Raw genomic sequence first — 24,391 nt, 5'->3', positions numbered from 1 at the left:
AGGAGTGTGATTCAGACCCCTGCGGGCTGCATGCTCTGGCTCACTGACCAACCCCTGCTGGCTCATTTACCATCCATTTGTCCAGCTTTTTTCCTCCTTCCCTCCTCTGTCTCTGCTGGGTACCTGCCCTGCACCTGCCCTGCATCAGGCCTGCCACTCAGCTCTGAAGTGAATGCATGAGTATGTGGGTCAGAGATGTCTCTCCTCCCGGCCCCATCTCAGGAGCAAAGTCAAGGAAATGGGCATTCCATTGGAACTTCTTCAGGGGGCGCCTTGGTGGCTCAGTCCATTGAATGTCTGACTCGATCTCAGCTTGAGATCTCAGGGTCAGGAGTTCAAGCCCCACATTGGGCTCCATGTTAGGCATGGAAGCTACTTAAAGAAAAAAAAACCAAAAAACAAAACTGTTGCAGAGGGACTCCACTCTGAGGGTTAAGGAAAGTAAGAACCATAAAGCATATTGTGCCTGAAACACGGGAAGTACTGAGTTGTCCCAACAACAGTAGCATGGGGACTCCCGTTCTGGGTGCCCCTTGCTGTGTGCTGTGAGCGCAGGTGCTTTTCCCCTGGCCTGTGTCAGTGGGGACGGCCAGCCGGTGGCCTTAGTGGCATCCCTCCTCCCTGGTGGCTGTTAAGGGTGCGAGGGCAGGCTTGGGAGTATTTGAGTTCAGATTAGGATTCTGCCGTCAGGATGCTGTGTGATCTTGGGGCAAGTGGTTGCCCCTCTCTGGGGAGATTGATGCCATGCTAATGTCTGGTACTGAGCACATGCCTGGCCCCGGGGCCTGGTCCCTGCACCCATCTCCCCCTGGTCGGGTTGCTGTGGAGCACCTGGAGCTTGCCTGGGAGCATTGTAGAGATTGGCCCACACACCGTCTTCCTCCTGAGTGGTTACACTCAAGGATGGGGGTTTTAGAGTAGAAAGAGGGGGTGGAGCACTGCATTACTGTTACTTCTTGAACAACTTGGATGGCCCAACTCTGCATGAATGGGATGGGGTGGGAATGGAGAGCCAGAGATGCACTGGCTGGGTGAAAACCTTTGGCGGATCTACTGAGCCTTTGCTTCTAGGCCAGCCTTGTGCTGGGTGCTAAGGGGTCGGGGTCTAGAGAAAGAAAGAGCCGATTTTGGTTTCTGCCTTTGAGACCTGAAGCTCCTTGGGGACAGGGTGGTGGCTGACTTTTTCTCTCTGTGGTCCGGACATGGCAGAAAGGCCCCAGGGATCCTCAGATGCTGCCTGGAAGAGGTCCCAGCTCTGTAGGCTGGCCAGGATAAGAGGGTGGCCGTGGGTCTGCGTCTTGGCTGGTGGGTGGGCGTTAATGGGGACAGACATGACAGGTGAAGGGGCCCCTGCTGACTCTCCGTGTCCTTGGCAGATATCCCACCCAGGTACCCGTTTCAAGCGCTGCCACCGCACTATGGGAGGCCCTACCCGTTCCTGCTGCAGCCCACAGCGGCCTCTGATGCTGACGGCCTGGCTCCCGATGTGCCACTCCCAGCTGATGGGCCTGAGCGCTTGGCGCTCTCACCTGAAGACAAGCCCATCCGCTTGTCCCCCTCCAAGATCCCAGAGCCGCTTCGAGAGGGCCCAGATGAAGAGCCGCTAGCAGAACGGGAGGTGAAGGCGGAGGTGGAGGACATGGATGAAGGCCCTGCAGAGCTGCCATCCTTGGAGTCACCTCTGACACTGCCCCCCGAGGAAGCCTTAGCAGTCCAAAGCCCCTCGGCTGGCTGTGGAGGTGGTCTGCTGGAGGCCCAGGCACTGAGCGCCAGCGGGCAGGGGGGCGTGGAGCCCCCCGGGTGCCCGGACTTCTCGGAGAGGGTCGAAGCGCGGGTTGATTCACCGGGCCGGACAGAATCATGCACAGCCGCCCCGGACCTGGGAGCGCGACTGACGCCGGAGACGCTCGTGGAGGCGAAGGAGGAGCCAGTGGAGGTGCCCGTCGACCTGCCCATGGCTGTGCCCGTGGCAGAGGCGGGGCCCAAGGAAGGCCTAGCCCAGGTGGCCCCGAGCGAGCCCCTGCCCAGCTTGGAATTGGCAGACTGTGACGTGCCCGCCGGGGAGGGAGAGTGCCTGAGTTTGGAGGCCCGGGAGGCCGCGCCTGTGCCCGGTGGCCCCTGCTTCCTGGAGGAGGAAGGCTCTGACCAGTTTCTGCCTGGCCTGGAGGACCCGTTGGCTGGCATGAATGCCCTGGCGGCAGCTGCAGAACTGCCCCAGGCCAGGCCTCTGCCCTCCCCGGGCGCCGGAGTCCAGGCCCTGGAGAAGCTAGAGGCAGCGCAGAGCCTGGTCCTGGAGCAGAGCTTCTTGCATGGCATCACACTGCTGAGTGAGATCGCCGAGCTGGAGCTAGAGAAGAGGAGCCAGGAGGTGGGAGGTGAGCCACGATGGGTGGTTGGTTTCTGTGGCATTTTTTATGTTGCCTAATTCTCAGAATTTAAAAATCTTGAAAAATCCCCAGGATATGGTTTGTGTGCATTCTTTAAAAGTTGAGGCAAAACATACACAACGAAGATTACCATTTCGGTTGTTTACAGGTTGGTAGTGTTACGAGCACACACATGTTGCCGTGCAGCTGGTCTGTGGGTTTCTTAGTGGTGACGTTTCTCCTTGTTCTGTCAGTGCTGTGTTTTGTTTTGGCACCATTGTTTGGGTTGCAGGGGACAGAAACGCTTGTTTGAACTGGCTTAGAAGAAGGTGGGGGAAATTGGCTCTTGGAACCCAAGTATTATGGTGCTAATTAGGTAATAAGTTTCAGGTATGGCTGGATCTCGGCATTTCAAGTCCTCAGGAGTTTCTTTCCATACTTACCCCTTCCCCATCTCTCTCTCCACCTGCTCCACTTTTCTCTCTGTTGGCCTCATTCACGGCAGGCCCACTGTCCTCATGGGGGTCACCAACACTTCCTTGCAGGCCCACAGGCCTGCCCAATTCAGCAGACTCTCAAAAGAGGCCACCTCTTTTCCTGGTAGTTCTGGCAAACATACTTGATTCATTCTCATTGGCTCCCTGGGGTTCATGCTTTCTGCAGAGGCACTCTGTAGTCTGGGAGATGGGAAGGAATGGGCTGATCATGTACTCCCCCTGATGGGACTGTCCCCTCTGGGGTACAGGGAGGGGTAGCTCTTACAAGGAAACGGGTGCTCTCAGCAGAAGGGCAGCAAATTCTGGGCTGTGCACAAACCCACTTGTGTTCAACACAGAAACTCAGGGCACTCCAAGAAATGTGTACAGAAGGGGCTGTGGGCCAGGCGGGCTTCACCACCCCACGCTAGGCCCAGAACCTGCGCGGAGGAGGGAAGGGCCTGGGTGACAGCTGTCAGGTGGTAATAATAGCGTTGCCAGTGTTTTGGTGCATTTTTTCTAGAACTTTTTCTACACACATACAGTTCTAAAATTAAGATCATTTTGTAAACAACGTTCTGTGAACTGGTCTTTTCACTTAGCATGTTCTTTATGAAATATTTTTCAAAACTATGTGTCTTTAAAACTTTTTTTAGGGGCAGCCTGGGTGGCTCAGCGTTTGGTGCTGCCGTCAGCCCAGGGCATGATCCTGGAGACCCGGGGTCGAGTCCCACGTTGGGCTCCCTGCGTGGAGTTGTTTCTCCGTCTGCCTGCATCTCTGCCTCTCTCTGTCTCATGAATGGATAAATAAAATCTTAAAAAATAAATAAATAAAATAAATTTTTTTTTTAGGGACAGCTAGTGGAGGCCCCAGTGTTCAGTGACCTCATCCTAGATTGTCAGGCATTACCTTTTGTTTTATTTTGCTGTGGTAAACAATGTGATGATTGTACCTGAAGAAAAATCCTTGTCACACCTCCGATTTTCCTGGGGGTATATCCAGGGGTGGAATTGCTAGGTCAGAACCGAGGTCACCTTTTCAGGGCTTGTTCACGGTCATGGTCCTCTGGTCCCCTGGAAGCTTGGCTACGTGCTGCCCACTCCCCCACGGTTTGGTTCTTGTTGTTCTAAAGTTCATGACTTTTCCCTCATTTACGTATTTTCATACAAAAAATCATTTTTCAGAAGAAGATGGAAACCCTCTTGAATCCTGCCAGTGGGTGGTGGGTTTTCAGTGGGGGCTGCAGAGGGCCAGCAGCATCTGGGAAGGAGGGCCTGAGGCTGGCTTGCCTGGTTTGGGGATTGCTGCCCATCCTTGCTTCATTTTCTGTTTTGGAGTCCTACCTGTTCTCAATTAGCTGTGTGCCCAGCACTGTTTTTGAACACGGTCGTCCACGTGTAGCCCTTGGCACCATCAGGCAGTAACAGTAGTAGGTGGAAACAGTGGGAAGGGGGGACAAGACAGAGCGAGAAGGCCAGGGAAGCCTTTCTTGATAAAGTGACCTGAGAAAGGCCAGGGAGGAACTCTTCTTGGGATGGCATTCCAACCTGATGGAATAGCAGTTGCAAAGGCCCTGAGGTGAATGGTGTATGTGGCACTGTGTGTGGTGTGTTGAATAAGAGCAAGGAGGCTGGGAGTGGAGTGGAAGGAGGAGAGTGGTGACCACAGGCAGGTTGTGGGATGGGGAGGGAGTAGGTCCCTGGATACTCCTGAAAGAGGGTTCAGAATTGCAGTGTTAGGATCAGACTTAAATAGAGTCATTTTTGGGGGGTGGAGCTGTGTAGATAACTGATGCTGGGGCGAGGGTGGATGCAGGGAGACCCAGGAGGAGGCTCCAGGCCCTGGGGTAGCAGGTGGAGGTGAGGAACAAGAGGATTCTGAGTGGAGGTAAATTAAGGTGGAGCCAGTGGGTTTTGTCAGAGTGGGTATTAGAGTGACTCTAAGGTTTCTGGCCTGAGCTGCTGGAAGAGCAGACTTTCCAGGAAACAGCAGGAGGAGGTTTTGTGACCTACAGCTGGTTTCTGACACTGAGGTGTGGCCCAGAGCTTGATCCATGACCCTGGGTTGGAAAGTGCAGTCAGTGGTGCTGGTGTGTAGTGCTGTGTACACTGCCGGGGTGAGGGAGGTCTTGGTAGTCTCTTCTCTTGCCAGCAGCTGCTGATGGGATACTGAGCATCAGTCCTCACACTTTGAGCTTCCCCACGGCCCATGGGTCACCTCCATGTTGGTACAGCCACAAGGCTGGTATAGTAGTTGGGGCTGCCATCACAAACCACCAACTGGGGACTCAGATAACAGAAATGTGTTTTCCCACCGCCCAGGGGTCTGAAGTTCTAGACCAAGGTGAGGGCAGGGTGGGTCCTGCCGAGGTCTCTCTCCTGGTCACTCCTTTGTGTCTGTTTGGGGTCAGGACTTTAACGTGTGGATTTGGGGGGGACATAGTTCATCCCATAGCAGCTGGCCCAGAGTCATCCAGGTTGCCCGGGAACCCTCAGCAAGACTGGTTTGGAGGATGAAGGAGGGGACAAAGCTACACCTCTGTCCCCCTCCTCTGTAATGGAGCTGCACTCTCCTGCCTTACCCAACTGCTAAAAATCTTCTGGCTTGGAGGACGTTGGCACACCCATCTCACCTTGGGGTGGTCCACATACTCCAGTCTCCTACCAGCCCCTCATGAGTTGATGGGGTTCACGGTTTGTAGCCTCAGTTTCTGTAAAGATATGGGAGAGCAAAACCCACTGCTCTATTGGCAGTGACCCTTTTGGTTGTCCCAGCTTGGGGGAGTACTGCTGACATCTAGTGGATAAAGGCAGGGATGCCCCGAAACCTCCTACAGCGCATGCCCAGGACAGCTGCCCTGTAGCAGAGGATGAGCACAGAGGATGAGCACACCACCACAAGGTGTGTGGACGGTGCCAAGGTTGGGAAGCCCTGATCTATGCCAGATAATTGTTAATGTCGATTTTATGAAACTGTACACATCAGAAGTAAAAAATACACTTTTTTACCTTAGGTATACGTGAAAAATGGGTACCGGGATCCCTGGGTGACGCAGCGGTTTGGCGCCTGCCTTTGGCCCGGGGCGCGATCCTGGAGACCCGGGATCGAATCCCACGTCGGGCTCCCGGTGCATGGAGCCTGCTTCTCCCTCTGCCTGTGTCGCTGCCTCTCTCTCTTTCTCTCTGTGTGACTATCATAAATAAATAAAAATTAAAAAAAAAAAAAGAAAAATGGGTACCTCAGGTACATTCACAGAAACTGACCACATGTTAGATCACAAAGAAAACACCAGTTAAAAAAATTAAAACTCCTTTTACTCTGGGAGAAGTTGGAGGGGAGATGGGCTCCCATGAGCCACTGCTGAGATTGAGTTGGTGTGCCCTTCCTGAAGGGCAGCTGGAATATTTATCAAAGGAATAAATTCACATACCTTGATCATGTTAATCATACAGGTAGGAATTCTCCTAAAACAAAATGTGTCCTATACGCCTACCTATCCAGTACCAAAAAAAATTTAGAAATGACTAAAATGTCATCAATGGGGGATTATTTAGATTCATTAAAACTCAGCAATACAAGAGAATTCTAGACAGCTGTTAGTGGGTTTGGTCATGGAAAACTTCTGAAATTCTGTTGTTTTTGACCTGCAGAAATGGCAGCTTTTATAAGATTCAAACTAATCATATGTGGTAAATGTCCATTATGCGGTAACATGAAAAGGAGTGAAGTGTGATTCCGAGTGGATTGGTGCCATTTCCATATTTATAAAGGATGCCCACAGACGTCATATATGTTTGAGTATGGGCAAAAGTTTTCAGGGCCCTTTACAAGAACATCAGTGGTAGTGCCGCCAGTGGTGGGGGCAACTTTGTGCTGAGTAGGGGAAGGTTTTCATTTTTCACATTTTTATGCCTGTTTTGTATTTTTGGTGTTCTCGTATTACTTTTACATTTCATATAACTTAATTTCAGTTCCTTTTTTTCTGAAAATTAACACCTTGCATATTCCTCATGGGATATTTAAAGGACAGATAGCAGAAAGAGGCATACCCTAGAAAGCACCTCTGCCGGTGGCTTGGCTACTCTCGGTGACTGTGCAGCAGTGGACATTTGGGATAGGTCCATGCTGTGTGCCCCAGCTCTCACTTGTTCTCCTCACTTAGCACCATTTCTTGCTTCTCAGAAAGGCCGCAGTCCAGTCAGCATCCTGGGGGCCATGTGACCTTGGGCAAGCCCTGAGCTGGTCCTGGGCCTCATTTTCCTCCCTGTTTGGGGTCTGAGTGGGGTTGGCTGCAGTATCCGTGAATCCTGCCCCCAGGCAGCATGGCGGGGCCAGCGCAGAGGCATGGGCTCACCTGCCTCCTGTATGTAGGTGCGGAGCGGGGCCTGGCGGTACGGCCCTCGCTGGAGAGCCTGCTGGCAGCCAGTAGCCACATGCTGAAGGAGGTGTTGGACAGCCCCTTTGTGGACCCGCTCAAGAATCTGCGGCTTCCGCGGGAGCTGAACCCCAACAAGAAGTATAGCTGGATGCAGAAGAAGGAGGAGCGGGTGAGGTGTCCTGGGCCTGTTTTTGCCTACCTGTGGCCTAAGGGGTGGGGTTGTAGGTGAGTCCCCCAGAGATGCCACCATGCTGGGGACATGGCTGGCTTTGGAGTTGAAAGGGCCTGATCTGAGTCCAGCTTCTGCCATTGACTTGCTGTACAGCCTGTGCAAGCTGTTTCCCCTTTCAGGATCCCAGTTTATTTATGTGATAATGGGTGACAGCCTGATGGGTTGGGAAGAGCAGGCCTGGCTGTGCCCCTTGCTGCTTGTGAGCCCTGGGCAAGCGCCTCACCTCTCTGAGCCTCCATCTGTGAGTGATGGATGACACGGTGGCCCACATTGCTTGAGCAGCTGTCTGGGGCCACTTTGGCTTTGATGCAGTCCTGCAAAATTGGGTTTTGGTTCCTATCCTGTGTTCTGCCCACAGGGCCCTGGCTAGTAAGTGGCAGAGGTGGGGTTTGAGCTGGGCCCCTGTTATACCATCAAGCCTCGCCATCCCCATCTGGGTGGACGCTTGATCAGCCAGTGGGAGCTGGTGGGCATTGGCATCCTCACCCCGCTCTCCCTGCAGATGTATGCCATGAAGTCCTCCTTGGAAAGCATGGATGCCATGGAGCTGGACTTCCGGATGCGGCTGGCTGAGGTCCAGCGGCGGTACAAGGAGAAGCAGCGAGAGCTGGTGAAGCTGCAGAGACGCCGTGATTCCGAGTGAGTGTGCGCCCTAGCCATATCCTGTGGCCCCGGCCAGCCGGGTGACAAGGCTGTAGCAGGCGGTGCCCTGATTGGGCTCTTGTAGGCGCTGGCGCTCAGTAGGTTGGCTGTGGTAGGCCATTAGAGGTGTGTGTGGACCCGAGTGACATGTGTGTATCGTATGTCCTTCTCCGCGCCCCCTCCACCCCCCAGGTTCACAGCCAAGCGTGTGATTCTTTTTAAGGGACAGGCGCGAGGAACCCCATAGAAGCTTGGCACGCAGAGGCCCTGGCAGGCCGAGGAAACGGACCCACGCCCTGAGCGCCCTGTCGCCCCCCCGCAAGAGAGGGAAGAGCCGCAACAGTAGCGGAAAGTAAGGCTGGCCCCTCGGTGGGTCGGGGACTGGCACAGAGCTCGGAGGGGAGGAGTGCGGGCCCACACAGGGCCTGCATCTGGGCACCGGGGACCTCGAGTCCCTCGGGCTCTGACCCATCTGGTTTGGTAGCTCTCAGGGAGCATGGTGCACACTGCCCAGGCCAGGAGGGTGAGCCAGGCGAGTGGCGGAATGGACAGGCAGACTCATCCACCCAGCACTGAGTGGGCAGCTGACCCCAGTGAGAGAGGTTCCTGTGCCATCAGCTAAGCGCTTCACCCATCTTCCTGCCACACCTGCTTCTTCCATGGTTAGGGGCTAATTCCTGCTCTTCTCCATACACCTCCTCCCTGCAAAGGGATCTGCTGAGCTTCAGCCCTGCTGGGACAGGCTTTGACTTATGCTGTCACTTGTTTCCCTATGTGACTGACAGTGTCATTCCTGTCCTCTTGGCCTGACCTATTGGCTTGTTGCACCTGAGCCTGTGGCCCTGGGCCACTGCTTTCTGTACATCTTGAGTGGCAGCAGAAGCTACATGTGGCACCTTTGGAGGTTTTCTTGAATGGTGGCTAGAATGAGAGCTCTTCCTCCAGGCTGAGCACGGATAGGAATGATGCTGCAGTCTTCCTGGGTGTCAGGGAGTAGCATCAACTGAATGAGGCCCATCAGAGGAATGAAGTTGGAGTGTGCCTCAGCCTGGGACATCGGGGCAGGGCAGACACTAGGCGGCCTGATGCTTGGCTTGAGGAAGCAGAGGGGGCCACACGGTGGCTTCAGAAGGCAGAGGAGAGACTGGGTTGTCCACAGGTTTTGTTAAAAGACCACCCCAAGGGGCCCCCACAACTTACATTTATCTTCCTTGGATGTTCCTGTTGGAGGAGAAGCGAGAGAGGAAGAAATCCCCTATAGCCAGTCAAAGGAGAGTAGGAAAGCAGTTGCTGAAGACAGTAGAGGCTGGGCCGCTGGCAGACAGCACTGGATCAGGGCGCATAGCCCCTGGAGGTGGGCGTGTTTTTGCACCTTTGAGTCCCAGCTCCATGTAGTGTTTGTTGTGACCTCAGACTGGGTGCTGGCTTTTTGGAGCCTTAGTTTCCCTGTGTAAAAAACATTATGTAGAACATTATTTTGTGGCTGAAATAGAAAGCATTAATATGGAACAAAGCACATAATAAAGCACCGAGTAAAAATTAGCTGCTTCTATTACTTGTGAGGGTTTATTTTAAAGTAGGCAAGAGATGCCTTCAACCTGGGACTGTATCCTGACTGTCTTAATCCCAGGGGTACAGGAGACCAGCCAGGGACTCTTGATCTCCCTCCCATCCTGGAGGAGTTCCTTGACATTTCTGATCCTTGTTTTCGGCACGTTTTGATAAGGGGTGTGTGTGTGTGTGTGTGTGTGTGTGTGTGTGTGTGTGTGTGTGAAGAAGCACGAGAGAAAGAGGCCAGCAGAGGATACTGCCTTGGAGAAGTGTTCCTTCTTTCCTGTTAAACTCTCATTCTGCCCCATTCACAAATAGAATCCCAGCACCATAGCTTCACAGGATCCGTCTCCCCAGATTCGTCACTCTGCCATCACTGTCTGTGCTTCGACATCCAAAGCCTACCCTTCAGGGCCTTGAGGGCCGACCCCCAACCCTTGAGACTTTCCTGGTCAGGGTGTTGACCAGCAGTGCATCTGGGTTTCAGGCTGAGCAGCAAGCCCCTGCTGACGTCAGAGGAGTATGAGCTTGGAGCAGGGATGAGGAAGAGACACAAGGGACCTGAAGAGGAACATGATGCCCTCGTTGGAACGGGGAAAGCGAGGGGCAGGAACCAGCCTTGGGATGAGCATGAAGCTTCATCGGACTTCATGAGTCAGGTCAGTCACCCTGTCTTCTAGGTGTGCTGCTGAGGTTGGAAGGGTATGCCAGACAGAGTTCACTCTCTCTCTGTAGGTCTGTTGGCCCTAGTCTTGCACAGAAAGTGTAGAAACAATTGCCTTAGTGCCAGAGGGACTGTCTTCCAGGCTTTTTTTTTTTTTTTTTCCAAATTTTCTAGTACATTTTTTTTAAAGATTTTATTTATTTATTCATGAGAGACACAGGCAGAGGGAGAAACAAGCTCCATGCAGGGAGCCTGATGTGGGGCTTGATCCCAGAACTCCAGGATCACGACCTGAGCTGAAGGCAGGCACTAACCCACTGAGCCACCCAGGGATCCCCTCCTCCAGGCTTTCTTATTGCACAAAGGGGGAAATTAAGGCCCAGAGGAGGTCAGAGCCTTACCAGAGTAGCACAGCCTCAGGTAGGGTTAAGATGAAAGCCACATCCCCTGTGCACGTACCATGATGCTTTGCTGAAGCCATGAAGAGAGACTGCAGGTTCTTAACCAAATAATGCAATTACTGTTGTTTAACGGCATAATTGTCTAATGAGCAGCTTCAGCATTCTGTCGTTCTAAGAAACAAGGGGTTGATGCCATTGTAATTTCCTTGTGAACTCCCCAGGGGTAATGGGGTGAGAGCCAACTCCTTGATTTTTCTTATTTCTGCAGAGCCCTGAAATCGTCCATTTAAGGCCTTTGTCTCTAAATACTAATGTACCTTGTCATCTCTCCTCATAAAGCCGCATGCAAGGGGACTGTGTCTGTTGATTTGGCCATCCGAGGGAAATATTCACAAAAGGGAGACTTGATTCAGGAGGAGGGAACAGAGCCAGCCTGTACATCCAGGATCTTTTACTTGCGAATTGTGAAGGATACTTCACGTTGTTTAAATGACCCTATAGCAACTCTCCCCCCCTTATGTTACCTGATTAAAGAAAATAGAGCTGAAACGTTCAAATGAGGGGCATTAATGGCTTCGAAACTGCACATTTCATATTGACAACAAATGACTGCAGCAGACATGCAAGTAGGAATTTAATTTGTGAGATCTTGAGTCACTCTGTTCCGCTTTGGGCATCTGAGGCACACCCGGGGCATTCTCTTAGCAGCTTCAGCCCATTTAGTTGGATGGGGCCACTTAGGCTGGGCTGCAGTCTTCGTGGGCTGCTTTAGGTACTCGAGTTAAACAGATGAGCTGCACCTAGTTGTCCCTGTTTTACCCAGCGGGAAGAACAGAGGCTCAGAGAGGTTGAGCACTTGCCACAGAGGTAGGTGGAAGGGACTGGAGCCCAGCTTCCTCAGAGCCGGTGTGCTGAAACCCACTGTCCCGGTTCACCAAATGTCTTAACCCATGACTTCCCGACTTCCATCTGCAGCTGAAGATTAAAAAGAAGAAGATGGCCAGTGACCAGGAGCAGCTGGCCAGCAAGCTGGACAAGGCCCTGTCCCTCACGAAGCAGGACAAGCTCAAGTCGCCCTTCAAGTTCTCGGACTGTTCTGGGGGGAAGTCCAAAGGCGGCGGGGGCTGCGGCAGGTACTTGACGCCCTACGACAGCCTGCTGGGCAAGGACAGGAAGGCGCTGGCCAAAGGCCTCAGCCTGTCCCTCAAGGCTTCCAGAGAAGGTAAACACAAACGGGCCGCCAAAGCGAGGAAGATGGAGGTGGGCTTCAAGGCCAGAGGCCAGCCCAAGTCGGCCCACTCCCCGTTCGCCTCGGAAGTGAGCAGCTACTCCTACAGTAAGTAGCGGCCGCCGCGCCGCCGCGGGGCGCGTCCTGTCTCTCGCGCTCCTCCGCTCCTCGCTCCTCCGTCTCTCTGTCTCTCTGTCTCTCTCGCGGGCACTTGAAGGTCTCTCTTCCGCCTCTGCGCGTGGGCTCCAGGCCGGAAGTGCGTGGGGTGGGGGGTGTGGAGAGCGGAAGTGCCTGTGATTGGCGGGTGGGAACGGAAGTTGGCCTGCCCTCTTGTGCTTGGTTTGCAAGCAGTGGGCGCGGAAGCGTTTGCGCCATGGAGTCCGCCGCCGCCTGGCCTAGAGCGGCTACTCGCGAGGACCATAGAGAGCAGCTGGCCTCTCCTGCCCACAAGCGGCTCTCCATTCTTCTCCCGGGGTTCTGAGGGATGCTGAGGGTCAGCAGGGTGCACCCTGTGCTGGGCAGCGTACTGAGGGCTGCACGGGCCACAGGCCTCCAGGTGGCTGCCGCGCCTTGTCCCCGAGAGTGGACCGCTGGGGGCGGGGGCTTCTAGGGCTTGAGCTGTGGAGTGGGGAAGCACACCCAGTGCTGGACGGGGGGTTGCTGCACGGCCTCTTACTGGCCGGGGTCGCCGCACGGGAACACCTTCCCTGGGCACTCGGGAACGCGGCTGGCCTGGGGCCAGGGGGCCTCTGCCGGCGTGTAGTAGGTGCTCCTGGGTGTGTGTGCAGATGGCTGGTCCTCCGCGGCCTCTGATGGCATGTAACAGGTGCTCCTAGGTGTCTGTGTGCCCATGGCCGGCTGTTAGTGGTGTCTGGTGGCCCTAGGATGCTGCTTGGCACGTGGTAGATGCTTTTAAGTGTGTGTGTGTACAGATGGAGAGCCCTCCACTGGCCCTGGTGGCACATAGTGGGTGCTCCTAGGTGTCTGTGTGCCCATGGCCAGCTCTTGGTGGCATCTGATGGCCCTAGGATGCTTCTTGGCACATAGTAGATGCTTCTAAGTGTGTGTGTGTGCAGATGGCCAGCTCTCCACAGGCCCTGGTGGCACATAGCGGGTGCTCCTAGGTGTCTGTGTGCCCATGGCCAGCTCTTGGTGGCATCTGATGGCCCTAGGAGGCTTCTTGGCACATAGTAGATGCTTCTAAGTGTGTGTGTGCAGATGGCTAGCTCTCCACAGGCCCTGGTGGCACATAGCAGGTGCTCCTAAGTGTGTGGCCATGGCCAGCTCTTGGTGGCATCTAGTGGCCCTAGGATGCTGCTTGGCACGTGGTAGATACTCCTAGGTGTGTGTGTATGCAGATGGCTGGCCCTCCACGGCCTCTGGTGGCATGTAATAGGGGCTCCTAGGTGTCTGTGTGCCCATGGCCAGCTCTTGGTGGCATCTGATGGCTCTAGGATGCTGCTTGACACATAATTCATACTCCTAGGTGTGTGTGGGTGGAGCCCCCTAATGTCCAGGACACATTCACTAAGCACGTGGCCGCTGCAGGAAGGCCAGGAGGGGCGTCGTGGCTCCTGGCAGTTGTTGGCACAGTCTGCTGTGGGAGCCCCCAGGCCCTGACTAGGGTGGAGGGCTTTTTCTTTGGGCCTGCCTGGATGTGTGTGTCTAGGCTGTTGATTGGCTCTGCAGGGTTCATTGGGGGAGAACATAGTGGTTGACTGTCAAGTGCACGAAAGTAGACACCTGTAATGCTATTAAAGTTTGTTTTCTCGAGGAAAAGAAAAAGTTTTTATGGGCTTGCAATTATATTATCACGAGACTGTCATGAGCTTCAAGTGAGCTCATGTTGGTAAAAGCTGGCTGTGGCATAAGATTCAGCTGCTGCTATTGCAGTTTTTTTTTTTTTTTTTTTTTAAGCATTCGTGTGTTTGGTTGCTTAGAACTAATGGGTCTCTAGGGCTGACGCAGAGATATATGTGAGGTAAACAGCTCTTTTGTGCCTTATGTGTTGACATGCTTGATTGTCATAGCTTTTGTGGTCCTCAGTTTTGGATAGGTATGATCTAAACAGCCGTGCCCAGGCCCATCCATGGCCACCATGAGCTCATCTCAGAAACTCATAGCCCTGGAGGAGGAGGGAAGAAGGACTTCCCTTTATTCTTCCATCTTGGCTGGTTTTAGAATGATGGAGGGATTGGGGAGGATTGCTGCTGCTCTGACTGCCAGAAGGATCCCGTATTCCTCCCACTGACAGGTGATTGGGGGGCATTAGAGGCCAGAAATAAGCTCTGTCCCTGAGGTCTTTGGAGTGCTCTGAGCCACAGTCCACTGTGTGTAGATGTGTGCTTACACAAAGCCATGTTCAGATTGCTAGTCTGTTAAACCTGTGTCTAAAATTCCACTGTCCAGGTGAGAGAAAGGAGTTAAAGTTGCAACAAAGAGGTCAGAAGATCTGTGTCCAACTAGATGCTGGCTATGATATGCAGCTGACTGTGGAGAGAGATCTTGTTTTTTTTTTTTTTTTTTTTTTTTTTTAAGTAGGCTCCACTCCCAGGGCAGAGCTCAATGTGGGGCTCGATCTCATGACCCTGAGATCAAGACCTGAGCTGAGATCAAGAGTCAGTCACTTAACCGACTGAGCCACCCAGGTGCCTCTTGTTTATAATTTTTATGTTGGGTTTTCTGTAGTTCTGGGTAAATGAGAGAATGCAGTCACAGTGAGGTCAAGAGTGTTTTCTAGCATGGAGATGGCTGGCAGGATGTGGAAAGAGGGAAAGCTACTCTTTTTCACTTTGGGTAATAGGGGTTGAGGGGCATGCCTGGTGGGAAGCCAACTTGGTTGTCATCACCCAAGGGTGTCTCCAGCCTGGGATGTGGCCTTGAGAAGGACGGACAGAGACCTGATGGGGCTTGTCCATGTCCTACCCATACCTAGAGTTTTGAGGCCATCCTACAGTTGGGGGTCTTGGTTGGAGTGGAAAGCTTAGGTGTCAGAAGAGGCAGCCAGAAGACACTGCCTCACGTGTAGTTTTCTCGTGGACTTGGAGATGGCAGGTGCTGCCAGAGTTGTAGCTCTATTGCTATTCCTTATGTTCAGAGTGGATTTTATCAGATTGAGGGATTATAGTCTTTGCTGTGGAGCCGTTTCTTCCAGTGAAATCTTGCTTGACAGCCCCATATATAAAACAGATCAAAATGGTGTTGAGGATATTTGGGGTGGGGTTGGAAGGGGCCTAAGTTGTGCCTGCTTGACGGCTCCCCTTCCCAAATCTGGGTGATCTTCTCCCAGGAAAGCTTAAGAACCCTAGCCTTGCCTGCACAGTAAGGCAGGAGTCTTGGGAGAAGCCAGCAGCAAGCAGTGTGCTGGTAAACGCAGGCCTTTGATAGGAGAAAGTTGGGGAGGAAAGCCTTGAATTGGAACATGGTTTGCCAGTTTCCTTGGAGTAACTGCTTTCACGATGGCCGTTGTGACGCTGCTGGGCGGAGAGTTGGGACACGCCTGTGTGATTGCCGTTGTGAGTCTGTCTGGGCTGCCCAGCACACTGCTGGAAACCGGTATCCTGGGGCAGGAGAGTTTTATCTGAGCCCTTCCTTTCTTGGGCCTTGTCCCTCCCCGAAAGGAGCCTGTGGGCTTAGTGCACAGATCTCCATGGCCTGGGCTGAGACCTTTCTGAGAGTGGGGCTCCTCCCTCCATCGGGGGCCCGGAAAGGCTGTTTGCAGAGGTGGCTGTGTGGTGGGTGGTGCTGGCAGCCACCAGCCTGGAGAGGACGAGCTCTGTGAGGCCTGGGGGGCCTCCCAGGGGAGAGGCGAGCGTTCCAGGCAGGGAGAAGAGGTCCAGCAGTGGGACAGGGCTTGTCTCACGGCCAGTAGGCGTTTGGACCTCTCTGTCCTGGCACGTGCCAGGGCGTCCTCAAAGCCACTGAGAATAACGAGACACACCAGCCCCTCCCTTCCCTCCCAGCGCTCAGCGATGACTTACCGTATTAAAAACTACTTTGACTGCAGATACGGACTCAGAGGAAGACGAAGAATTCCTGAAGGACGAGTGGTCTGCCCAAGGCCCGTCCAGCTCCAAACTGACGTCTTCCATCCTGTGTGGCATGGTGGCAAAGAACGGCAAGCTGGCTGGAGGCCCCAAGCTGACCAAGAGGGGCCTGGCGGCCGCGCGGACTCTGAAACCCAAGCCGGCCGCCAGCAGGAAGCAGCCCTTTTGTTTGCTGCTTCAAGAGGTCGAAGCCCGTTCCTCCTTCAGCGATTCTTCGGAGGACTCGTTTGACCAAGGTTACTAGCTCCAAACACAAAATACCTTCCGTGTTTTCTAGCGAGCGAGTGAGTGAGAGAGAGCGCGAGAGAGCGAGCGCGAGCGAGCACGCAGGAGATGGCAGGAGATGGCGGGCAGAGGTGGCCCCCCTGGGACGCCTCGGAGAGGGCGGCCGTCTGGGTTCTTGGCAGCGTAGCCTGCTGTATCCGCCTGAGTCCTATTTTTGTTCTCCTTGTACCTGTATCATTGTGATAACGCCACGGCCTGGCTCTTTTTGAGCTTTTATACGGACTGTTTGTAGTCTTCACCCTCCACGCTCCCCTCTGCCCCCCGTCCTCACCTCCTCTGCCCCCCTAGACCGCAGGCCTGGGTCGGGGTCTCTCTCGGGCGTGGCCGGAGGAGGCCTCCCGAGGGACACTTTGTAAATGGAATTCTGTCGTGTGGGCGTGTGACTTGATGTTTGTACCGCGATTTTGGTAATACCAAGCTTTATTAAACATACCGAGTTCATTTTTAACTAAACCCGTGTGCCTTGTCTCTCTTGCTGTGTCCTGACTAGACCATTAGGTTGCCGCTCCCCTCATTTGTTCCTCCTCCCCCTTCCCTTGCCTCCTCCCCACCCCACCAGGGGTAGAGCTGGAATATGCAGTCTGCTGCTCTTCTCTATTATTCAAATATCCCTCATAGCTGTTGGCATGCCTTCATTCTTCAGGTTTAAAGTCAACTGCGTTCACCTCCAGCTTCATCTTTTTTTGTTTTTGTTTTTGTTTTTTAGCTGCTTGTTTGTTATTTATTTTCTTAAAGCTGTATTTCTATGTAACGGTGGTTTAAAAATATACACTTGTTTTCTAACACGTATTTCTGTTTTAAAGGGCGTGTAGGCAGTGCAGGGTCAAGACCATTTGCTGCCCGTTTTGTTGTGAGATTTGAAATTGTGGGCTTCATTGCCACGTTGAGCGGCGGGGCCCAGGCTTCGGAGAGAGCACTGGCCTCTGAGCCCACAGGCCTGGTCTGCTGGCAGCCCAGCCCCACCCCACCCCGCCCCGGGCCCCCATCCACCTTACCTGTGGAGAGAAGGTGGGGTTCAGTGGTCCCTGTGTATGTCCTGGCTCCAACCTCCCCAGGTTAGAAGTGTCCCAGGGGCCAAGTGGGGGAGCCAGAGGATCCTTAAGTGTTTCCTCACCCTGGTTTAGGACTTGCTTCCGGGCAGACCCCCTGCAGGGATTCCCAGAGCTCAGGCCCCATGGTCCCAGAGTGAGGCCCATATGTTAAGGCCAACCTGGATAGGAGCTAGCTCTGGCCATAGGACTGGATGCTACCCTGCGTCCAGCTGAGCTCCTGTTACTGGTCTGTCTTCTTCCTGCCCACACCCCCCACCCATCCTGCCTTACCCAGGTCTACTTTGGGTGACCAAGAGGTGGCACAGTAGGGAGCCAGGTGCCTTTGGGACTCACATTCTCTTGTGCTGCCATGCCTGAGTGAATGCAGTCTGGGCCAAGGAGGGGGAGGTCACTAACTGGCTGGTTGGCCTCATTTGTCCCTAGCCCTGGCCTCTGTGGACCAGTCTTGCTGGCTCACCACCATCCTCCCTCCATGATCCCTTCCTCTCCTCCCACCCCCTGAGCTCCTCCCCCTTAAAGTCAGGGTTCCAGCTTCCATGTACTTAAGCTTTCCTGCCCCACCTCCACCTGACTCTGACCCTGGGGCGAAGCAGACAGCCCCATCAATGTCCTAGCATGAGGTCATTTGCCCAGAGTGGGCAGAGGGGGCTAGGGGGGCCTCAGACCAGGCCAGATGCAGCAGTGGAGGGAGCCCAGACGAAGGGAGGGGAGGGGCCCCGCTGCACGCACATGCACTGGGCAGGTCTTGACAGGGATATTTGGGTAATAGGGTCTTCCTGACATCCGGTACTAAACCCCTGACTGCTTGGCTTTCTAGTGTCTGCTCTCTCCCCCAGCAGCTTGACCATACCTTCACCCTTGATCCCTACCCATGATGCTTTGAATGTCTGTTTTGGTCTCTTGCATTTGCTCTCACGCTGCACTCTGGACGCAAAGCGAAGGCTGGGAGTAGGGCAGACGGCGCAGCGGGTCACTGAGCTTGGGTCCGAGCCTGGCTCGTTGCTCCGTAGGTAGGCAAAACCCTTTTTCTTTGTGTCCCCTCTGCACCTCCCCTCCTCGGGGTTTGCCCCCATCGGCTATGGCAGCAGCGGATTGCTTTGGCATTTATCGATCAGGTTTTGGAAAACCAAACCAAGTGACAACAGACAACCCCACGTACTGAGCCAAGAAAGAGTTTTTTGATTTTGTTTTTATTTAAAAAAAAGTTTTTCTCTATTTCCTTGGGCTGCTTTGTTGGGACTTTTTCTCCCTGTGCCCTTGGCAAGCTCTGTGGCCTCAGGTGTGGACAGCTCCAGAAAGGTTTCCTTGGTCCTGAGACCCCCTCTGCCCCCCTGCCCCCCCCACCCCCCTCCACCCCACAGACCCCATCCTGAGCAGACCAGCCACCTTGGGAAGCAGCCAATGGGAGCTTGTCAGGCTCGTAGCTGCTGGAGGCCGGGAGAGTCTCCAGAGACCAAGATAATCTTGTTTTATGGGAAGCAAACCCTGGTTTTGGCTTTTCCTTCCCAAACACTTATCAGTCTCAAGGTGCTGGGTTGGGCTGCTGCTGGCTGACTGGTATCCGATGTAGACATTCCGGGCATCCAGAAACCCAGAGCCAGCCCTTCCCTGCTGGACATTGCTGGTGGGGAGTCCTTCTGGACGGGAGAGAGTTCTGGAGTCTCCACACCTGAGCAGCCAGGAAAGGCGTTCTCTAGAAGGGAAAACTGGCCATACATCTGACTCTGTGCCCCCCACCCCAGCCAGCCCCCCGCCCGCCACCCTGCTCAAATTGGCCCACCCCAGGGAGGCCTGATGTGGGGGACCCAGGCGCTGTCGAAAGTCTGCCTACACTTAGCCTGCTTTGCCGCTGTGGCTCACTGGGGCGGAGACAACCATGTGATGTCCGCAATGTGAATGGATCGCAAGTGTGCACTGCCTGCTTGCCGCCTGCCTGCCCCGCTGGCCTCCATCCTGCTTCATCCATTGCTCTGGGAGCCCGGCCTCCTCCTCCTCCCTCCTCCTCCTCCTCCTTCTCCTTCTCTCCTCCTCTTCCTCCTCCTCCTCCTCCTCCTCTGCTTCCTGCTCTTCCTCCTCCTCCCCCTCCTCCTTTTCCTCCTCTTAACAAACCTCTGTCTCTGCCTCCTTCCTTTCTCAGCTCCCTTCAGGGATTCCTTTATGCTCATTTCCACCTCCCTCACCCAGGGGTCACTCAACAGAGACCCAGGCTCCCTCGGAAACATGGGTAGACAGAAGGAACCCCTGCCCCCATTGGTGCACATGGGGGCCACCACTTTGGGCTGCTAGTTGCACCCAAGCCAGCAGGTGGCTTGGGGTGTGGCAGGAGAATGTGGAGTTGGCCATCTGTGTCTGTCCATCTCCATTCCCTGAGCCCAGGCACTCCCTGCCCCAGGTAGAATATGGGAGGCTGTGGGCCACCTCTTTATGTCTCTTCCCTCTTTCTGCTGCAGAGTTGCCTCTAGCCTTGCCTGGCCCTGCCCTTGGTCAGCGGCCCCCAGAGCCACCTTCATGCTCCTAGCACTTCAGGCAGACAGGCACTTTTTGGCAGGTGTCCCTTGGGCATCCCCTGGGCAGTTAGCTCCTGATGATGTCTCATCTGCCCACTCTTGTGGTGTTGCGCTCTCTCCCTGGGAAGGTCCAAAGCAAGCTTGTTCCCTCCCTCCAAGTCTCTCTTCTTGGTGGGCAGCCTCACCTGCAGGGAACATTGCCTTTCCTGTCCCCTCTGCCAGCCTCCTGCCTGCCCCACCTTTGTTCCCACAGTCTGAGCGGGGTGCAGGGCTGTAGGTCCCGGGTCGCAGGCATGTGCCTGGGGAGAAGCACTAAGTCTCTTCGCCAACCAGAGAGACAGGCTGGAGCATCTTTAGATTCTTTCCAGGAGGCTCTGGGTGACAAGGCAGCCAGGCAGCCCCGAGTTTGCATCTGCCTGAGTGGCCACGCTGAGCCTCCATCTCCTGGTGCAAAGTGGGCTGACCTGCATGGGTCAGGAGGCTTAGTCAGCTTGTGGCTCCCTTGGCCCTGGGGACAGTGGTTTCTTTTTGTAGAACAGGCTGGCTCTGTTTCTGTTTGGTCCTCATGGAGCCTGCAAAGTGCTTTCTCTTCCATACATGCCATCCTGTGGGGAGCCTCCCGTTATGTGGGTGGCTGGGCTGGGAGGCCCCCCCACCACGTAACTCCCTTCCCCCGCCACCACAGATGAGCACATGCTTACAGGAAGTGCTCACAGAGAGCCAGGATTTGCCCCGGCTTCTTGGCTTGAGGGTATTGCTGGGAGTCAACTTTGAACCTCAGAGCCTGTTGGGGCCTTCAACCCAGGGCCTTCCTGCTCCCCCAAGAAGAGCTCAAACTCCACCTTCTCCTAACGCCAGCCCCAGACCCCCAGGCACCTGAGTCCCTGGGGCCCTCTCCCACCCTCTCTGCCCCTCCCTGGCCTCCTCTTTCCTTCTCTCCTGCCTCCTTTCTCAGCCTTCATGTTGTATGTCGGGGCGTGAATGTGCGTGTGTGTGTGAGATGGTGGAAAGAGCTGTCTCCAGTCCTTGTCCGTGTGTTTGTACCCCTCCCCACAGCACAGGTGCATGTCGATGCTCCCCTTACAGAAAACCTCTGGTTCCCAAAGCTGCTGCCCACCTCTGGGCCATCCAGGATGCCCACGTCTTGGGCTTGCTTTGATGGGGGCTACTGGGCCATGGGGCAGGGAGACTTATGGGCTGGTATTGGATCTACCCCCAGCTGATGAGGAATGAGCTAGGCTGGAACTGTGGCACCCCTTGCTGGTGCTCTGGCTGAGTAGGGGAGGTGGGGGGCGGTACCTCCTTAGGCCAAGGCTCTGACTCGCCCCCTGTTTTCTGCACCAGATGAGAGCTCCGAGGAGGAGGACGAGGAGGATGAGCTGGAGGAGGAGGACGAGGCTGCCGGCGGCTATAGGCTGGTGGCCCGGGAGCGGGCCCTGTCGCCGGGCCTGGAGGAGAGTGGGCTGGGCTTGCTGGCCCGCTTTGCAGCCAGTGCCCTCCCCAGCCCCACAGTGGGGCCTTCCCTCTCCGTGGTGCAGCTGGAGGCCAAGCAGAAGGCCCGGAAGAAGGAAGAACGACAGAACATGATGGGTGAGTACCAGCAGGTGGAATGCGGGGCTTCCATTGCCCCCTTCTGCAGACAGGAAATGGATGCAGAGAATGGAAGGAGTCTAGCTGGGGGCCAGTGGGGCCCTGCCTTGTGGGCCAACCATGTCCCGAGCAGAACAGTTGGTACTGGTAACGTGGACCTGTCCTGCCCCAGGAGGGGTCTCCGGAGCTATGCAGGGTGACCTTCACTGTTAATACTCCTGACTCCCCCACTTCTGATGCCCGGTGATAGGCAGTTCTGGGAAGCAGAGAGGCCTCAGATCTGTACTCTGGAGGGCTATAGAAGCCTGAGGGAGGCCACTCCAGGTAGGTGACACCCAGGCTTAACCATGAGAGAGAAACAGGAACTGGCTAAGCATACATAGACAAAATAGAGGTACAGGCTCTTTAAATCTGGGCATTTGATGTGGTTCATTTAGTGAGATGAGCCTGCAGCCTGGGGTTGGGGTCTGGAGAGAGTTGTCACTGGGGGTTGTCGCATGCTGTGTCACTCTGTTAGGGTTACCGTCCCACTTCCCTGATGGGCAAATGGAGATGGCTTGCTCCTAAGGCTCCCACAGAAGGCTAGACCTCATTCTGGTCTTGCTTCCTTCCTCTCTGTCTCTAGTCATATGCTTGCCTCTTGAAACACACAGGGGACCTTATCCTGGTCCCACCCCTATTCTCATGGGGCCAATGTCCCCTCCTGGGCCCGGCCCCACTGCACCTGAGGGCTGGGGACTGAAATGGTTCCATATGTGCACTCATGCTACCTTTTGTGAACGTCCAGGGTCCCCGACGTGAGTCCCTCTGGCAGGGGCTGGCATGGGGAGAATGAGCACAGTGGTGCTACCCAGCTCTACACCCGGGTCTCTCCCAGCTGTCCCTGGCTTCATGCCCTGCAGGCTGCAGGACGAAAGCTCATTCTTGTGGCCTGTACTGCCTCGTGGGACCCCATCTCTGGGACGGCCTCATAGTCTGCAGGCCTTGGCCCTGCCTCTTTCCTTTTCCTTCTCCCTCCCTCTCACTCCCATCTCCTACTATTGTTCCCTGGCTCCCTGAGTCAGTGGCACTGGCCTCCCTCCTGGCTCACCCGTCTCAGATATTCTTTTTACCTAAGCAGCTGAAGGCCTCTTCTTTAAAGCTCAGACTTGATCAGACTACTTCTCTGCTGGGAACCTCTCACTGGTTCCCTCTTGCCCTGTGGTCTCATTCCACCTGTCTGACCCCCTACCATCAAGCTGTGGCTACTCAGACAGCATCATCCTGTTCTCAGCCCCCATCCTCATCCCTAAATACACCAGCCATCTTAGAACCTACAGGCTTCTGCATTTTATCCAGGTTGTCAACTGTATTGGCAGACAGTTCCCCCTTTTATACTTTTAATTCTGAGGGATCTGTAGTGATGTTTCTTTTTCATTGCCAATACAAACAAATAATTTCTTTCTGTTCTATTTCTTGAACAGTGTGGCTAGAAGTTAACAATTTCATTGATTTCTACTCTATTATTTCCTCCCTTCTGTTTACTTTGGGTATAATTGCCAACCATTTCTTATTTTTAAATGTGCAAGCTTAAGGTTATCAACTTAGGACATTCTTTTCTTGTGGAAACCTTAAAAGTTCTCTCGAAACATTGCTTTAGCTGCATCTCACATATTTTCTATTGTTCTATTTTCATTATTACTCTCAGTTCAACTGACATTTCTTAATTTATGTTGTGATTTCTACTTCTCATCCAGTGATTATTAGAAGTATTATTTATTTTCCAAATATTAGTGGGGGTTACCGGGTTATTGTATTATTATGGATTTCTCATGTTGTTCCATCTTGGTCAGAGAAAATACTCTGTATAATTTCAATCTTTTAAAACTTAAAATTTGAGAGTATATGGTATTCATAGTAAATGTACCACATGCACTTAAAGAATAAATATTCTGATGTCATTCTATATACTGTTCGGTAAATCGTTCAGTTCTATCAGGCAAGGCAGTGTGATTAAAAGTGTTAAGATCTTGTGAATCGGGGTGCCTGGGTGGCTCAGTGGTTGAGCATCTGCCTTTGGCTCAGGGCGTGATCCTAGAGTCCTGGGATCGAGTCCCACATCAGGATCCTTGTATGGAGCCTGTTTCTCCCTCTGCTTGTGTCTCTGCCTCTCTCTGTCTCTCATGAATAAATAGAATATTTAATTTAAAAAAAAAGATCTTTGCTAGTTTTTGTCTAGTTTTATCAATTGCTTACAGATGTGTGTAAAACCTCTAGCTATGATTGCAGGATTTTCTTTCTCCTTATAATCTAATTCTGTGGATGTTTGCTTCATGTATTTGAAGCTCTGTTGTTGGGTGTATATACGCTTATGATTTTCTGTTTTCCTGTTAAATTGATCCTTTTATCATTACAAAATGTTCTTTTCTATCTCTTAATACGTTTTGTTTTGAAATCCCTCTTATCTGGTAGTAAATAGTTACTCCACCTTTCTTATGCTTCCTATTTGTGTGGCATATCTTTTCCTGGTCATTTACTGTGTTTTTCCTTTGCTTTCATATTTAAAGCGAGTCTCTTGTAGACAGCTTATAGTTGGGTTGTTCTTCTTAGTCTACTTTGTAATCTCTGTCATTTCACTGTGGTGTTTAATCTATTAATATTTAATGTAATTGTTGACATGGTCAGACTTGAATCTACTCTTTAGAAGTAAGAGCTTTATTGGAATATAATTCACATAATATAAAATTCATTCTTTAAAGTATGCAGTTTCATGGCTTTTATTGTGTTCACAGAGGTATGCAACCATTACCACTATCTAATTTCAGGACATTTTTATCCCCCACTCCCCAAAGAAACCCCATACCTATTCATATCATTTCCCATATTCTCCCAAACCCCCAACCCTAGGCAACCATTATTTTCTGTCTTCTATGCATTTTCCTGGACATTTCATATAAATGAAATCCTACAACATGTGGTCTTTTGTGTCTGGC

General features: G+C 53.4%; 1 protein-coding gene across 4 annotated transcripts in view; it reads left to right on the top strand.

Annotated features, from left to right (window-relative positions):
- TNRC18 (trinucleotide repeat containing 18) overlaps positions 1–24,391 on the top strand; it is an 88,165-nt gene that overhangs the window by 37,168 nt on the left and 26,606 nt on the right. For all 4 annotated transcript variants that reach the window (XM_055340636.1, XM_055340635.1, XM_055340633.1 and 1 more), the window contains 8 exons: positions 1,377–2,375; positions 7,215–7,390; positions 7,956–8,092; positions 8,319–8,447; positions 10,134–10,305; positions 11,687–12,047; positions 15,946–16,221; positions 21,174–21,419. In XM_055340636.1, coding sequence (XP_055196611.1) covers positions 1,377–2,375; positions 7,215–7,390; positions 7,956–8,092; positions 8,319–8,447; positions 10,134–10,305; positions 11,687–12,047; positions 15,946–16,221; positions 21,174–21,419 — 2,496 coding nt within the window. The remainder of the gene's footprint in view (positions 1–1,376; positions 2,376–7,214; positions 7,391–7,955; positions 8,093–8,318; positions 8,448–10,133; positions 10,306–11,686; positions 12,048–15,945; positions 16,222–21,173; positions 21,420–24,391) is intronic.

This window comes from Nyctereutes procyonoides, unplaced genomic scaffold (genome assembly GCF_905146905.1).
Source record: "Nyctereutes procyonoides isolate TBG_1078 unplaced genomic scaffold, NYPRO_anot_genome, whole genome shotgun sequence".
Taxonomy (NCBI): domain Eukaryota; kingdom Metazoa; phylum Chordata; class Mammalia; order Carnivora; family Canidae; genus Nyctereutes; species Nyctereutes procyonoides.
The sequence above is the reverse complement of the archived record's forward strand: the minus strand, read 5'-3'. Positions and strand labels throughout refer to the sequence as shown.